Here is a 15,669-nt window from a genome sequence, read left to right on the forward strand (position 1 = left end):
ATGAAGGTATCGGTTTCACTGATTCCCCTTTTGCATACCTAAAAATACTTTAATACTATCTATTTTGTGTTAGAAAGCATGCCAAGCTTAATATATCTTGTTTTCCCACTCTGATATTTAAGAGCCAGCCATTTTAGGTAACGCTCTCTTTAAGATTGCAGTAGCAAACCAGTTTCAGCTTAGTGGTTTGCATATACGAATTATTGTCTTCCTTGAAATGGATTTCACCATAACAAGGAAACAGCTGAAATAAAAATAGACTATCTCTTTGTTTTCACAAATGGTTTTAATTATCTTGCGCAGCTCTGCAGTGGCTTTTCTTGCCAGACTTCTTTGAATGAAGCAAAAGGCATATGATATTCGTGTACATTTTTGTCTTTTTTTCCCCATGTGAACAAATGTGACAACGTAAAGCTAACATCCTTTTATTTCTGAAGAATAAAAAATCAATTATAGGAAATTCATTGGCAAATTATCTGAGTTGGCAGCAAAGCCTGTTTTGTCCCTTGTCTGTCTTTCCTGCCTGCCCCATTTTTAGTGTCTTTGAGAACAGCTTATGGATGAAGAAATCGCGATATATTACTGAAAGGGGAAATTACCAAATTATGTATTTTTTTGTAACTTTACATGTTGCAATACTGTTTCTTCACATTTCTCTTCCCCCCCCCCCCCCCCCCACAATATCAGATAATACATGTATACAGAAAAAAGGTCAGCTATAATACTTCTATTGAGATAGTAGTTATACAGGCAGGTTTGGGGTGCACAGAAATGCTAATGAATGAATGCTGTTTAATTTTGATGCAAGTCTTTGGGAGGCCTGAAGACATAGTTTAGTTTAGATTGCAAGCAGCGCTACTGGAAGCATTTTTCTCTGCTGATCTAAGTTGATGGACCAGTTTTTCTAACCTGTGTGGTTTGCATAAGGAACATTGGTGATCACTAGGTATTAGGGTAAAAAGTTACAATGTGAATGTCAGCTGGGTATCTGGTTACAATGTTTCCAGACTTCTTTTGCCTTTCTGTGGGCAGTCTCTTTATTTTGACAGCCAGGTTAAATATTTCTAATCTTTTCCAGTTTAGAAACTTTGGATTCAGAACATTTCCCATGTTAAATTCCTTTTTGAGGTGGATATCAATGTAGATATTTAGGAAAAAAACAAGGAGTCAGCCCTAAGGATTAGTCTTGCAGGAGTAATTGTCCCAGTGTTTTTTTAGGAAAGAGATGTGAAGTTGTTGGTAGTTCTCTAGTCCTTCACCACTACAATTTTTAGTCTATTCGTAATGCAAAGACTAGAGCCATCTTTGGTCCTAGTCTAGGATATTGATATGGTTGCAGACTGATGATCGTTCACTCTTTGCATGAGGTTGCAGAAAACTAGTATAACAGAAACTAGTAACTAGAAGCAAACTGGTGAGCTAGAAGCAAACTGTGTGAGACCTGTCAGATGCCCTTTGTGTAATTTACTTCGAAAGTCTCTAAGTCAGTTTATTTTACCCGCTCACGTTCTCATAGATTTCATGTGTTCACTCTCTCATGCTCGTATACTCGCAAGCACTGGGTTGTTTCTCTGTGTTCAGGTATCAGGTAGTCGAGCCAGCATTACTTTTGGGCAAAATGGAAGATGGACCTAATGCCATCTGGCAACTGCTTAGCGTATCTCTTGCATTCCTCTTGGTGACAACAAACTACTCTTTGGATAAATCTTTTAAACCCTGTAGGAGTCAGTAGCTGTTACAGGGTAGTCCTGGTTTCAGGGATCTTGCTTATTTCAGCCTCCATACATCTGCAGTGAAGGCGAATGCTTGCTGCTTGTTTTTTCCTTATTTGGAATGTATGCATCTTTATAGCTGCTCTATGTTTTTCTTTTTGCGCTAACAGGAAAAGGAATGACGTATGTGGTGTGCTGTAACCTTGTTGCCTTGTTGCTTTAAAGCACTGGCTCTTCTGCTAGCCAGTCATCTGTGCTGTAGTTTTATCAGAGTAAAGACGCTCTGCTCTTGACATGATCACACTCCTCAGTTTTACTGCTGCAAGAAGTGTCCCTTGTTACCAATAAAGGCCATTCTTTTAACCTTTGTTCTTTTGTTTTTTTTCCTGATACTTTTGCATGCGCATTTCTTTCTTTGTTCATACCAATCTTAGTTCATCTTAGTTCATGCCAATCTTGGTTCATACCAATAGAAGATTCAGGCCAGTAGTAATCTAGAACAGATTCAGATACTCCCACTCACAAAATATTAGTTAGGCTATTTGATTTAAAGGAGATGTAATTCCTGACTCTGATATACTACGGTACTTTTTTAAGAGCGGAAGAAGGATTGTCTGTAAGTAGACTGATTTTTAAAAAAGGAAAGTGGTTCCTGTGTTGAGCCAAAAAATACAATAGATCATATGTATTGTATACTTTAATTAGATGGCAAAACTGCAAAATACTTGCTTACAATTTTTAAGATAGCAGACTGGATAGAGGGTCTACTTCAATGTCAAGGATTTCTCAGTAGCCAGCCCATGGTAGGGAAAGAACAGAAGTTGAGCAGCTCTTCCCCTATATTTTATAGTTTATATACCGTGCTTTTTCATCACCAAAACTTCTGAAGGTCGTGTCACTCGACTTACTTCCCAAACTGATTAAAACGTATTTCCTACAAAACTTTATTTTTAGCTAGTATATTGAATTCACTCTGAAATCATAGAATGCTTGAGGTTGGAAAGGACCTTTGGAGTTCTTCTACTCCAACCCCTTGGCTCAAGCAGGATCACCTCTAGCAGGTTACCCAGAACCCTGTCCAGATGGCTTTTGAGTATCTCCAAGGAAGGAGACTCCACAACCTCACCAGGCAACCTGTTCCAGTGCGCTCTCACCCTTACAGTAAAATTTCTTTCTCGTATTCAGACAGCCTGTACTGATGCATGGGGTTATTGCTCCTTTTTGAACTTCTTGAGGTTCCTCTCTGCCCATCTCCCCAGCCTGTTGAGCTCCCTCTGAATGGCAGCACAGCCCTCTGGTGTATCAGCCACTCCTCTCAGTTTTGTATCATGAGCAAACTTGCTGAGGGTGCGCTCTGACCCTTCATCCAGGTCACTGATGAATAAGTTGGACAGGATTGGACCTAGTATTGACCCCTGGAGAAAGCCATTAGCTACAGGCGTTCAACTGGACCTTGTGCCACTGATTACAACCCTCCGAGTTCTACCATTCAGCAAGTTTTCAGTCCACCTCACAGCCTGCTGATCTAGTCTGTACTACATCAGCTTGTCCGTGAGGAGGTTACGGGAGACAGATGTTCAGTGTTGTCTTTGAATCTGCACTTCACAATGTTTATCAGAACAGTGGCCTGTATGTTAGCTCTGTAAATAGTTAAACTAAATATATATACAGCAAAAGGAAGCCGTGCCTATCATGTTAGCTGGCATATCGGTGCTGGCTCTAATCTAGCTTGTACAATTATTGATAGCAGCAGAAATATAACATCATGAACTTACTTGCATTGCTAGCACACGCTTCCATACCTTGCATCCCTGTCAGGTTCACGTAGCACTCGTGGAAATCTGTTTTATAGGTTCCTTGCTTTTGCTAGCTAAAAGCCAAGTTGGTATGGCAATGTTTGCCTATGCAACAATAGCGTTTTCACTTGAAATGTGAATCTATTTTGTGATGCTGCTTCTGTGTCTATGGTTCGACCGATTGAAAAAGTTTAAAGTGTACTCAATTTAAAATCCTTGAGTTGTACATGAATATGATCTATCACTGCTGATATTACATGGGGAAGATGTATGGTATAACTATTAGGTTCTGTTATGGAAGTTATAGAGTTCTTGTGTAGTGAGAGTTACAGATTTGCTCTAAATATCTGTAATAAAATTGTAGTGTTACTTTTATCTTGAAAATATTCTGAATGCAAAGTTATTTTGAGGAATTATGAGGCTCGAGCTACTAAGTCAGTAATCGAGCCTAGAATCTATTTTTGGACTCAGTATGCACTGTATTTCCCATCTGCTCAAAACAATTCAGGCATCTGGATTTTACATTTCAGCAGATATATTATGGCAGAGACTGCTTTATTTTCAGTGAATTGGGGTAGCGCCACACACATGCAGTAATGGCTAAGGAAGCTAAGCTGCGTTCTGCTGTTAAACCTCTTTGTTTCCATTCCTTCTACAAATATTTCCTGATGCAAAAACTCATAATTACTTCACTTTCCAACCTCTGCTCAACAGTCTTATAATCCGTGTCTATTCTTTTCTTCCTTGTTGATAGCTCACAGTTATTTTTCTTCTGTATGAGTTCTTGTTTGGGCAAAACTGACCATGTTTCTTAAAGCTTATTTTAAGGAAAAGCTAAGAAAAATGTAAAACAGTAAAAAGAGAAAAAGAGTTTGTAAAACTTTTTTTTTTTTTTTTTTTAGGATGAAGCTTGAACTGTTAAAATAGCTGTGAATTTATTATCAATTTTTCCTTTTAAAAAAAAAAAAGTTACCAAACTAACTGTCTGCTTAGACTTACTAGATAATTATATTCAACCTTTAATAGACAAGTACTTTTCCACAGTGCAAGACTGCAGTTAAGGAGAGGTTTCAGTATTTGGGGTGGGGCACGATGTTTTTGTTTGAGTTCTTACACACAAAAAAGTGCACTATCAGCATTAGCCAAGTGACTTTGAACTTTCTTTGAAATATATAGTCTAGTCTCTTCTTACTTGTATATAATGCACTTACATACCTGTTGGTTAAAAACTGATCTGCCATAAAAGAGATGTAGATATGTCACATCTGACATGCAATTATTTAAACAAAATTTCATGTGGTTTACACTTATTTCAAAAGTCTGTATTCCTGTGTATGCTACTTTTTTAAAAATTACTCATTGTAATTAAAGTAGTATTTTTTCATTATTGCAAATATTTTTCTGAATCATTAGTAAAATGGTAAGTAGTAAATACACTTTTTGAATTAGTACACTTCTAAGGACTACATAATGATAGCAGTGCTGGAATTGTATAAAGAAGGCCCTACTAGTCCAAAAATTTGAGGGAAAGAGAGCAATTCAGTCCATGTTCTTAAAACCGATTACTAAACTAACACTGTAAATGTTACAGAGGCCAAGCATGTGCAATTATTACAGTACTTTTTGCATTATAAAGAGCCTATACAGCATATTATCAAAGCTATGCATTAATAATATGCAGCCATAAAATTTTATTCTCACACAGTTATGGCTTCTGTGCATTCAAATAAATATAACATAAAATTACCTTCTTATCTAAGTCAGTTGTTTAACAGATTAATCCTCTTAGTGAATAATTTCACAAGTTAAACTGGTGTGACACTACCTAAATATCTTTAAAACCTTAGATAGCATTTTTCTTCTATTAATACCTCCTTGTTTTTGTGTGGTGAGAAGCTCCTTCCCTTTTCTTACCCTTGTTTCAATGAAGAAGGGCTTAAAGCTTCACTTCACTTCTTCTCATGATTTGCTAAAAGAAAAACAGGTGAGAGGACCTCTCGTTTCTGACAGTGTTGGCAGTATCTGGGCTGCGTTCATCTGGAATTTCTTCCTTTTCTCCCCGTTGCACAAAGTTGGATATTGAAATTTATTGTCTTGGATTAAAGTGCCACTGAAGAGGATGTAATTTGGCCTAACAGCATCAGTTCATGCCTTAGGGGAGGCTTTCCAAGAAAGAGCTAAGGCTGGAGGGGGAAGTGAAAGAACTCTGAATCCCAAAAGGATTTGTGGACCAACTTGATTACTCTAAGGCAGAGTTATTTCAAGTCGTCGTGGTTGTTCAGACTTGCCTGCACACCAGCAGTGGCATATGCAGTTTCTGAATCTGCACAACATAACTGTAGTTTGTTTTGTTGCCAAGATGTTATTAACTGTGCAAAAATACTATAGCTACTTGTATTTGAATGCAACTATCCACAGCATGTTTATTGCTTTTTTTTATTTTCCCCTATTTTCTTCATACCATGAGTTTAATGAATTCCGAGTATCTGCTTTTGTACTGCTCTCTCCAAAAGTAGAGAGGAGAGACCCTTTTTTTTTTTTTTTTTTTTTTTTTTGCATTGAACAACCAAAGCCTCAAATAGTTTTTCAACCTGATAAAACCTAAGGAGATTGCCCTTGAATCATAGCATTGAGTTTGATTTAATTGAGGTATGAAGCACTATGTGTGAATTGATTTCATTATGACTTAATAGCCCTGTGGAGTGGCAACACAGAATGGTCACTTGAAGGAAAGAGAGGGTAGGATCGGCTGCTAGCTGGCGTTGCTTCACTCTTTGTCAGGACCAGGAGGAAGCTCCGGTTCTGTGATCTCCTGGACTCTATTTGGCATGTCAGCCCCTTCTTGTGTTCTTCCCTAGGCCTTGTATGCTACCGTACTTATTTCAGTAAGTTTGTTTTTCCAAAAGTGAAATGTAAACTTCTGAAGCTATTGTTGGCTGATGGCAACAGCCGCTATCTCTCTTTGCCAGCCGTCTTAAAATGGTAACGGTTCCTGGTTCCTTTTGCATGCACATACACAAAGGAAAAATAATGAAAGCTGCCTTTCAGCTCTTTGAAAACAGTGGAAAATACTAGGTTGCTTAAAATTGAAGGTTGTCAGATGGTTTAAAATCGACAAGCATTGCTGCGTAGTTCAGTGCAATTTTCTGCTGGGACCATATAAACAGGGACAAATGCAGCAAGATTTATCTAATAATCTACTCTTTACTGCAGCGTGTTACAAAAACAAATCCAACTGGGAGGATGTACACAGCCACTGAAGTCATTCCTGTGAGCGTTTGAATGATTATTTCTGACTGAAAATATCAGCCCTGAATTATGCTGTGGTGTTATATCTTTTTTATATGCCAAACAATTTTTGTAGTCTTAATTCATTTCCTCAGAAAATTAAGCTTACACAATCATGCTCTGAATGTCTTTTCTCCTGTCTCTTTTGTCTTCCCCAACTGGGAGAAAAATGATAGTATGAGCTCGCTATAGTTCTCCCCCCACCCCCCGATACTAAAAAGATTTACGAAGAGGTGTTTCTGTTTGCTTCTGCTACAGAAAAATAACTTGAGTAGCCATTCTCAATTGTCTAGAAACAACAGTTTTTAGGAAATAGTGCTTCATTAGTTCCAACTCATGGAAGTACTTCTTGCATTACAATGAATTTATAAAGCTGATACCCCTGTTTTTTAAAGATTTCTTGAATGACACTTTTGTTCATAAAATCATTGTTTGTAATGTTGCTTCAAAGCAATCATTGTATTCCTTTCAAGTGGTAAAGGGTTTGGAAATGTAGTATAGTTAAAACACTTGTTGATGTTTGTAGCTGTGTGCGTGAAGGTCTGGTCGCTCACGCATCTGTTTGTCTGCAATCACATTTTCTTTTGATAGAATCCTAAATATTGCCAATATTTTAATAAAAATCCATTTCAATAAGTGTTTAAAACAATCAGTATTATTTAATTTTTTTGTTATATAAACATGTGCGCGAACACACACACACACAATTTTATGTTTTCACTAAAAATGTAAACTAAACTCTGTTTCCTTGAGCACCCAAGAAAAAAATATCATAGTAGAAGTTTGTGTGTGAGAGCTATCCAGTTTGATTTTTAAAGTTGCAGGTAAAATTAATTTAATGGAACTGATACAAAGGCTTGCATGGAAAGTCTTGTTCCCAGCCTAGTTATGATGAAAAAATGTTGTGTATGCTTCAAAAATGGACTTCTGCTTTTCCCCTACAACTTTTGTGTAGGCCATTTTCGTTCCAGTCAGCTGTAGATAAACCCAAGGCTGTGGCTGCCCAGGAACGGCTAAATCCTTATTGCTGTTGATGGGAATGGAGAAGAAGGGTAAATCATTTCAGACTGAGTTGCAAATTTTGGAATTGCAGAAAAAGAATCGGGTTATTTTTAATCTCTGAGATCGTGATGGGAATTTCCTATGCAGTTGTAAATACTTTTTTCAAAAGTGCACAATGGTTTAAATGAGTGCTATTTTTGCATCAAATTTATTCAGTATAATAAACATATTTCTTCTGTATCTTAAGGTCAGCGCTTTTCACCGTGCTTGAAGCCATCTCTATGCTGCATCAAACTTATGTACAAGTCTCATTTTGAACAAGATTCAGTACTGCAGGGATCAGTCCAGCCAGAACACCTTGTAAAATCTTGTTTTTTGACCCGTAGGGGCAGATCTTTTTCCCTGTACGAGTGTGGAAACTGTGGATGCTTCTTTCTGGGGGGAAACAAATGAGACTTCTACAAAACTTGCTTTTAGCTAGTCGGTGTCGTAACAGGGATAAGACAAATAAAAGTTTAAGAACGTGTAGAAGACACGTATAGCATGAAGAAACTAAGTTTGATACCTTTTCTTTCAGCTAAGGTCAGCGGTCCGAAAGACCATAGTGGTAGATTAGCTATTTTAGATTAAAACTAAATGGGAAACAATTTTTTTTAGTAAGTGTATTCAGTATGAGTTTCTAATATACACAAGGGGAGTTAAGTGCTGAAAGATTAAGTGTAAAAGTAGAAATCAAGTGGATGTGTGTGATTTATAGAGGGTTGCCATCTCTCTGGGCTCCTTCAAAATGTTATTTCTTTAATCATCATGGATTCTTATTTAAATAGTTAAAGTATTTTTAGCCTCGTTTCCCAAAGAAACGACGTTTATGCAGTTACGCTCTCAGTCTGTCCCGTTACGTTCTCTTCTTCCCTTTTCCCTTCCTCCGTCACCCCACGAACCTCGTTACTTGTTGGTCCATCCCAGCTAAAATTGATGGGGAGGGAGGTATCAAAAGGTGATTACGTTTCTATGAGTTATACGCTCTCTCCCGATTTTTCATATGCGTGGCAAGAGAGAGACTGAAATTGGTGCCCAGCTGAGAGGAAAGGTGCAATGCGAGTTCAGTAATTATTCGTTGTTGGATGCCTGGCAGTGCCTGCCTGGGGCTTGGAACCAGCTATGCTGCTTGCTGACTCTTTTTCGACTGGTAGTTAAGGGGGGACTAGAAGAGGCAATAGGGGTCAGAGGTTTTAGGAAACGTGGAAGGAGAAATAGGGTTACTGGTGTGCAGGGCACAGGTGATTGGTACAAAAAGATCTAGGACACAAGCTTGCTTGCTGCTTCTTCCTCAGGAACTTTCTCCGGTTAACTAATGCAACTGAGCGTAAATTAGCAGAATTTTAGCCAACACGCAATAAAACATAACTCTTCGGTTTTATGTTTTAAAAAATAATTGGAAATGTTACTCCTACTGAGAGAACTGAACAGTGTGTAACATTGTAGTTTCTTATTTTTAAAAGTTTTGGGAGGCTATAGTTTCTTGAAATTTGACTAAAGCTGATTATTAGTAAAAACTGCAGGTCATACGTAAGTACTTGGGCAGATGCATGTGCAAACTCAACTAATTGATTTCTGAGTTTGCAGGACAGTCATTTTAGTCATTCTGCATATACTTAATGAAAATGGGATCAAATATTACTAGTATTTAAATAAGTGTATTTCTCAGGCTTATAAATGGAAATTAGCTTTAACTTATTTCTGAGTGGATGTTATATGCTGTGTGTGCTTACTATATGACTTCAAGTGTAAAGTAATTATCCCCTTCAGTAATTGTATTTGTATTATGTGCAATATTATTTCTCCAAGTGGAAAATAGCATCTCTTCTTTAATGTAAACTCCTTTAGGCTGTATTATGCATCTGTATTGATCTAGACACTTTATTCAACTGCTTTTTTAAAGCGTCAGTAACACCTACTTAGGTCTGGTAGAACTAATTACAAGATCAGGATTAAGGATTGTCCTCTAAAGTCTGTTGAATGTTAGATTACTTTTGAAATACTTATATTAAAAACTTTCACACTCTAGCAAGATTTAGATTTGTGTAATTCACGTTTGGGCTCTAGTAACTAAAAGCACTTGATTCCATTAATACCACTGTATGCTACTGAAGCAAGTTATTAGTATGCTTTTTTGGTGGTGGCATGTTCCCCGGTAGCTAATGCAGGTATTGGCAAGCTGTAACATGCAAGAACTTCCTGTTTTGTCACTTTTGAAATGCGCGTGAGTTACTGATTTCACATTGTCACAGAATATAGACTTTTACTTTAAGCTGCAGCTTCTAAAATGGAATTTGTGATATTCAAATCTGTTTTCCTTTTCCAAATTCTGTTTTGCATGGCATGCAGATGGTAACTTGTTCACTTGTTATTTAGTCTGTTCGTGCTGTTATCAGTTGGGAAATTCGTATGTAGAGCCTTTTGTACTTGAGCTACAGACGTCAGCGGCTTAAGTTAACGTGTTACTTCCTTTGCTGGAAATAACACTTGTGCACAGTGAATGACCTGAGGCCCTAGTATGTGAAACCTGGTCAGCTTAAGGGTTCGGATTTAATGGCAGACTGAAGATGTGCAGCAGTAGGCCAGGAGTTTTGCACGCTGGAATTAGCCACACCGTTTGGCTAGATCGTCCTCAGAATAGCTTAGCAGTATGCGCTGTCTCTCAGCTGTTGGGAGCCCAAAGAAAGATAAGCTGGACATGTAGGTGGGTGAACGGTGTTGCAGCAGGTTATGAAGACGGGAGACTTTAAAGAGGTGGCTCAAGGGACATGGCATGGGAGGGACTGAAGTGTGAAATCTGGCAGGGAAGTGATCTTTTGCTGGTGATTTGGGGTCTTTAATAGTCTATTCATTCTCCTCTGGGTAAATCCTGCTATAGATTTACTAATATAGATGATATACCATATTATTACATGGTTTATCATATGCTAATATAATCATAGTATCATTATAATATATAATAATACAAACACATAGATTTACTAGTATATTTAGCTGCTAAGGGAGGTTAAGTTGACAATACATTTTAAAAACAAATAGGAGACAAGGATGTCTGGATATTTCCAACATAACCTTTGTTTTAAATTAAACACTACACCATTTCATTTATGTGTCATGTAACTCTGTTGTTAATAGATATCTTGTCCCAGTTGTCCCCCTTCCTCCCCTGCAACCAGATAGTGAATTAAGTTCAAAGTGCAGGAGGAATCTGTTCACTTCAGTGTGTTTTGCAGAGGGTGGTGGGACACTCAAGCTGGTGTGGCTGTGAGGTTTGCAGTATGGTAGAGGGGGAAGGCTGTAAATGGAGGCCGCTGCATCCTCTTTCAGAAATGATATATTTCCTCTTTAGGAGAGCGCTTTGTAGAGTTACAAACCACATTTGTAGGTTTGCTCTGGTGACGTGGAAGCAAAGACGCATAGAAGAAGGCTTTTCTAAATTTTAAATTTACTTTTTAATTTTTTAAGTTGCAGGATTCATCTCATTTGGGAAGAAGAAGGAATGGTTCCTTTTTAATCTTTTTTCCTCTCCTGATGGGTTTTGTGTTTTAAACCAAGTAGAACTTGACTTGGGTAGGTAAACTTATCCAGGATTTGTGACCTCGAAAATGGCAGATATTTTCAGACACACGAGGTACCATAAAGTTTGCCAAGATTTGAATGTCATTCATGCTCAGTTAATTGGGAAATTAAGAGGAAAAAATCAAAAGACTTTTTTTGCCTAGGACATGAATGTTTGCAGTTGATGAGTTGGTAGAGACTAGGCACTTTGTGGACTATGCTTTCTGTTTTCTCAGAGTACAAAATAACTAGGAAGAAAACAAGTGTGGTGGTTTTGCTTCCAGTGTAATTATCTGCACATCAAAAAGTAGATCATTTGGTTTTTAGGTGTTCTGAGGTTTAAAATGTTTACATTTCTTCTTCATCCAGATTCAAGATCCAGCCCGTATTATGGCTGGCAGTGGGTCCAGATCAGGATCAGCCAGTGGATTTTCTATGAAATCACAGCTGCAAATCACTGGTAAGTCTTTTGAAAGAATATATTCTCTTCTGGTTAAAATGCTGGTGTTAGATCATCATGACTTAGCAGAAACATTGCTATTTTATTCAGAGTTTTACTTGAAGTGCCTTTTTGAAATGAAAGGTTTTCCTGTAAGGAAGAGAGAGAGAATTCTTTTTGAATGCTGTTAAGTCAAATATGCAGAACAAATCTCTTTTCAATGTGAGAATGTAATATATTCCTTTCTGTTACTTGGCCTAACGTTGAATCTAACACTTTCATTTAATAACGCTTATACATCTCAAGCTAAGTGAACCTGAACTGCTGTTTATCAAGTTTGACTTCTTGTTTCTCATTTGTTAGCATGTTTTTATGGCTACCATTGTAAAGGAGCTTTAATCAAAGTGTTAATGAGAATATTACTGTAAGTGAGCACCTTTAGATTGCATGGGCATGGATTTACATAGCATGCTTCTTGTAGTGCCCCCTCAACAGAGGAGCTGTTGAAACTTTGGCGCTAAGTTTTCTCCCTTGCTCTCTACCTGGCAAATATTGCTGAAGTATCAAGGATGAATCCTGAGGCATGGGAGTGGGAGATCTGTGGATGCATGCAGATCCTTAGAAGCATCAGCTGCAAATTATGGAAGATATGTGGGTATATGCAGAAGTCTCACAAACTTGATATCATGAAGATGAAAAGAATCATCAAAAATAGGTGTGAAATTTAAGACAGAAAAGAGAGTGAAACTCCATACATTGTATACTGCCTTTAGCTGTCACATTGAGGACTTCAGCCACAGTCTGCAAGAAAGCTATTTCCTGTGCAAGCAGGCTTTACCTTTTTTGTAGAAAGCTCTATGAACACCCTTCCCTCCCCATGTAGTTCTGCTGTGTCCGTTATAGCTTTAAGTGAGCTTTCAGCTTGTCTGGGCAAATAAGATCCTTGAAAATAGGTATAAGGCTGCAGAGTTGTACTGTGCCAAACCAGCTCGTAACGTTTTAGGATAGCCAGTGATGTTGAGGCATGAGATGCTGTAGTGTTTAAATACTGGTGAGGCAAGGGAAATTGAAGGAGTGCTATTTATGAAGACCAACGTTACCTAGGTGAAGCTAATTTCTGTAGGATCTCTAGTATAAAGAGGGTCCCCTGAGAGCAGTTCAGAGCAGTTTATACTAAGCTAATTCTCTAAATCTCTAAAGGAGCATAGACTATAAAGGGAATCTAGGTAGATTAGCCATATTGGCTTGAATTAGTCTGCTCTTTTTCTTAAACCTATAGTGCAGCTGAGATAGATGATGAAAATACAGGAGACCAGGTTGTCATCTGTGAGAACAGAGCAGAGTTCACTAGCCAACTAGAAATGGTGATATACCTGTTTTAAGTACTGTTTCGTGAGCTTAGTGTTTTTGAGGAATCCAAAAACACTCCTTATCTGTGACTCAATAGTCATTAAGGGTGGGCAAGTGCCACCTACACATTTCTTTGGCTAAGCGCAGGCAGCAGCATCACGGTGTTTGGCAAGATAGTATCTCAGTCCGTGATGTTGAATGTTTAAAAATAAAACAAAACAGGTGAAGGATGATGGGTGGTTGCTGTCCAGACATTAATGTCAATAATATATTCACTAGCATGAGTAAAGCTCTTTAGAGTTCTAAGTCCTGTCCAGGTTTTGTTTTGTCTCGGAAAGCGCGTAGTTATTGAAACTCGGAGTTTAGCTTTGGCCCTTCCACTCTTCTGGAAGTTTGCTTTGCTATAGAAAACTTAAAACAAAATGCGTTCCCTTACTCTTAATCATTTAGTTTTGCCAAAAGTGGCAGCAGTTGCCCATGAATCTTTAGTGAGAGAAACGGATCATGTTTTGGACTTCTTGGCTAGTGAGGTTGTAGGGGATATTTTCTACGTTCAACACACAGGTGTATTTGTGGATCTTATAGTAATGATTATCAATTATAGCGTCTGATCCTCTAGGAAAAGGTATGTTGCATGTTTTAGGCTTTCATGTGAGCCATTGCGTTGTATAAAATGATCTGGAATGCAAGAGTAAGTCCTTCATGCGTTTAACGTATTTGTTCTCCTGAGCGTTTCTGTCGAGTGTCAGTGACCTGCCACTTGGATCCCGAAGCACCCAACTGAAAAACATCACTTGCAGTTGAAGTCTCATTAAGTCAATTGTTATTCTTTGTTCACAGTCATTTCAGCAAAACTAAAAGAAAAAAATAAATGGTTTGGACCTAGCCCTTACGTGGAAGTCTCAGTAGATGGACAGTCAAAGAAGACAGAAAAATGCAACAATACAAATAGTCCGAAGTGGAAGCAGCATCTTACAGTGTAGGTTTGATGGTTTTGCTTTCCAGTTGGATTATTTGAGCTAAATTAGTGCTGTGTAATTGACATCAGACTTAAGGGTTGGTTTTTTTTTTTCTTTTTTCTTTTAAGCAATGTGTTCTGTTTTACCTGCTATGAAGATTCCTGTATAATTTCTGGAGCAAATGTGATACTATAGTCTGCGGTATATCTCTCTAAAACAATTGCATAATCTTCCTATAGAAAAGCACAGTGCTTAAGAGGGAATGCATTGTGTATTAATGTACATGGTCTATAAAAGCAGCTTTAATTGCATGAGTAGTAACGAAAGCATGGTAACTTGATAATAAAACTGATAGTGTCCCATGTATGTTTTTGTTGCCATATTTAAAATTGCAGTGTTATGAAAATACCATGGCTGGAAAACATAGCATGGTTTGTGTAGCACTGCCGACTATATAGTATGTCATAGCACTGTTAGCTCCATCTTGCGCACTTCCAGCTGCGGTCACGCGTACAAAATTCCTGACAAGTTTGTTCTCACACCACTTTTCTGCTGCTTCATTTGTTTAATAACCTGTAATTTAAGTTTAGTCTTGGGGCACCTTGAACGTTCCTGTGTGATAGAAAACCTCTGATCCTATGCATTTCTTGTAACTCAGGCTAACTCAGGTTAGTTGTTATAATTCACCATATTTAAAATTTCTACTGTGAAGAAATATTTTAAGGAAAAAAAAGTTCCTTTGGCATTTCATGCACACCAGTGTGCTAAGATTCCAAGAGCAGATTTCTTTAGCTTCTATAATCTGCTTTTTTTGTGAGTGTTTTTTTAAACAGTTTTGGCTTATGCTACCCAAGTCATGTAGTCATACATGGACAATTTTTGCTCACTACGTGCTGAAAAGAGACACAGAATGCATTTCAACTTCATTGAAGATTCCTCTAGCGCCACATAGAACTTAGTGGAGCAAGCGTCAAAATGTTTCATAAAACGCATATTGCTTGCGTTCAGGTTCAGAACAACAACAAAAAAAGTGATGGTTTCTGCAAGTGATACAGACCATGGCTTCCCCTTTTAAAAGGCAGTCTGTTAGATGGAGCTGCATATCCTGCAGGGCTTAACTGTTAAAAACAAACAAAAGCTGTGAGCGTGGAAGTCTGGACTTTTCAATCGTGTGCGAGTGAAACGATCTGCTGAGAAAATAAGCAACTGCTTGTACACCTGTCTCTAGCAATTAAAGTACTTCAAAATGTTAGAATGTTCTTAAATGGAAAGGAATATCAGTATTAAAAATGACCCTGAAGTTGCTATTAGGGATATTTTTTGGAAAAACAGAAATGTGTTCATACAACATGAGCAACTAATATTGACCTATATTTGTTTCTCTGTCATAATGCTTCTCAAAACTTTAGGGAACGCCTTTTTGTATCAATAAAACAAATCTTCAAAATTTAAGAAAAGCCTTGAGAAAGCGAAAGGGAAGTGGAAATGAACAGTTGAACTCTTATTTGAATTATTTGATTTGGAAT

General features: G+C 37.8%; 1 protein-coding gene across 3 annotated transcripts in view; it reads left to right on the forward strand.

The window, feature by feature from the left end:
• ITCH (itchy E3 ubiquitin protein ligase) overlaps window positions 1–15,669 on the forward strand; it is a 66,526-nt gene that overhangs the window by 17,181 nt on the left and 33,676 nt on the right. For all 3 annotated transcript variants that reach the window (XR_011135379.1, XM_068912910.1, XM_068912911.1), the window contains 2 exons: window positions 11,765–11,855; window positions 14,025–14,163. Coding sequence is in view for 2 of the 3 variants with exons in the window: in XM_068912910.1 (XP_068769011.1) it covers window positions 11,786–11,855; window positions 14,025–14,163 (209 nt within the window). In the remaining variant the exon portion in view is untranslated. The remainder of the gene's footprint in view (window positions 1–11,764; window positions 11,856–14,024; window positions 14,164–15,669) is intronic.

Source organism: Struthio camelus, chromosome 18 (assembly GCF_040807025.1).
Source record: "Struthio camelus isolate bStrCam1 chromosome 18, bStrCam1.hap1, whole genome shotgun sequence".
Classification (NCBI taxonomy): Eukaryota; Metazoa; Chordata; class Aves; order Struthioniformes; family Struthionidae; genus Struthio; species Struthio camelus.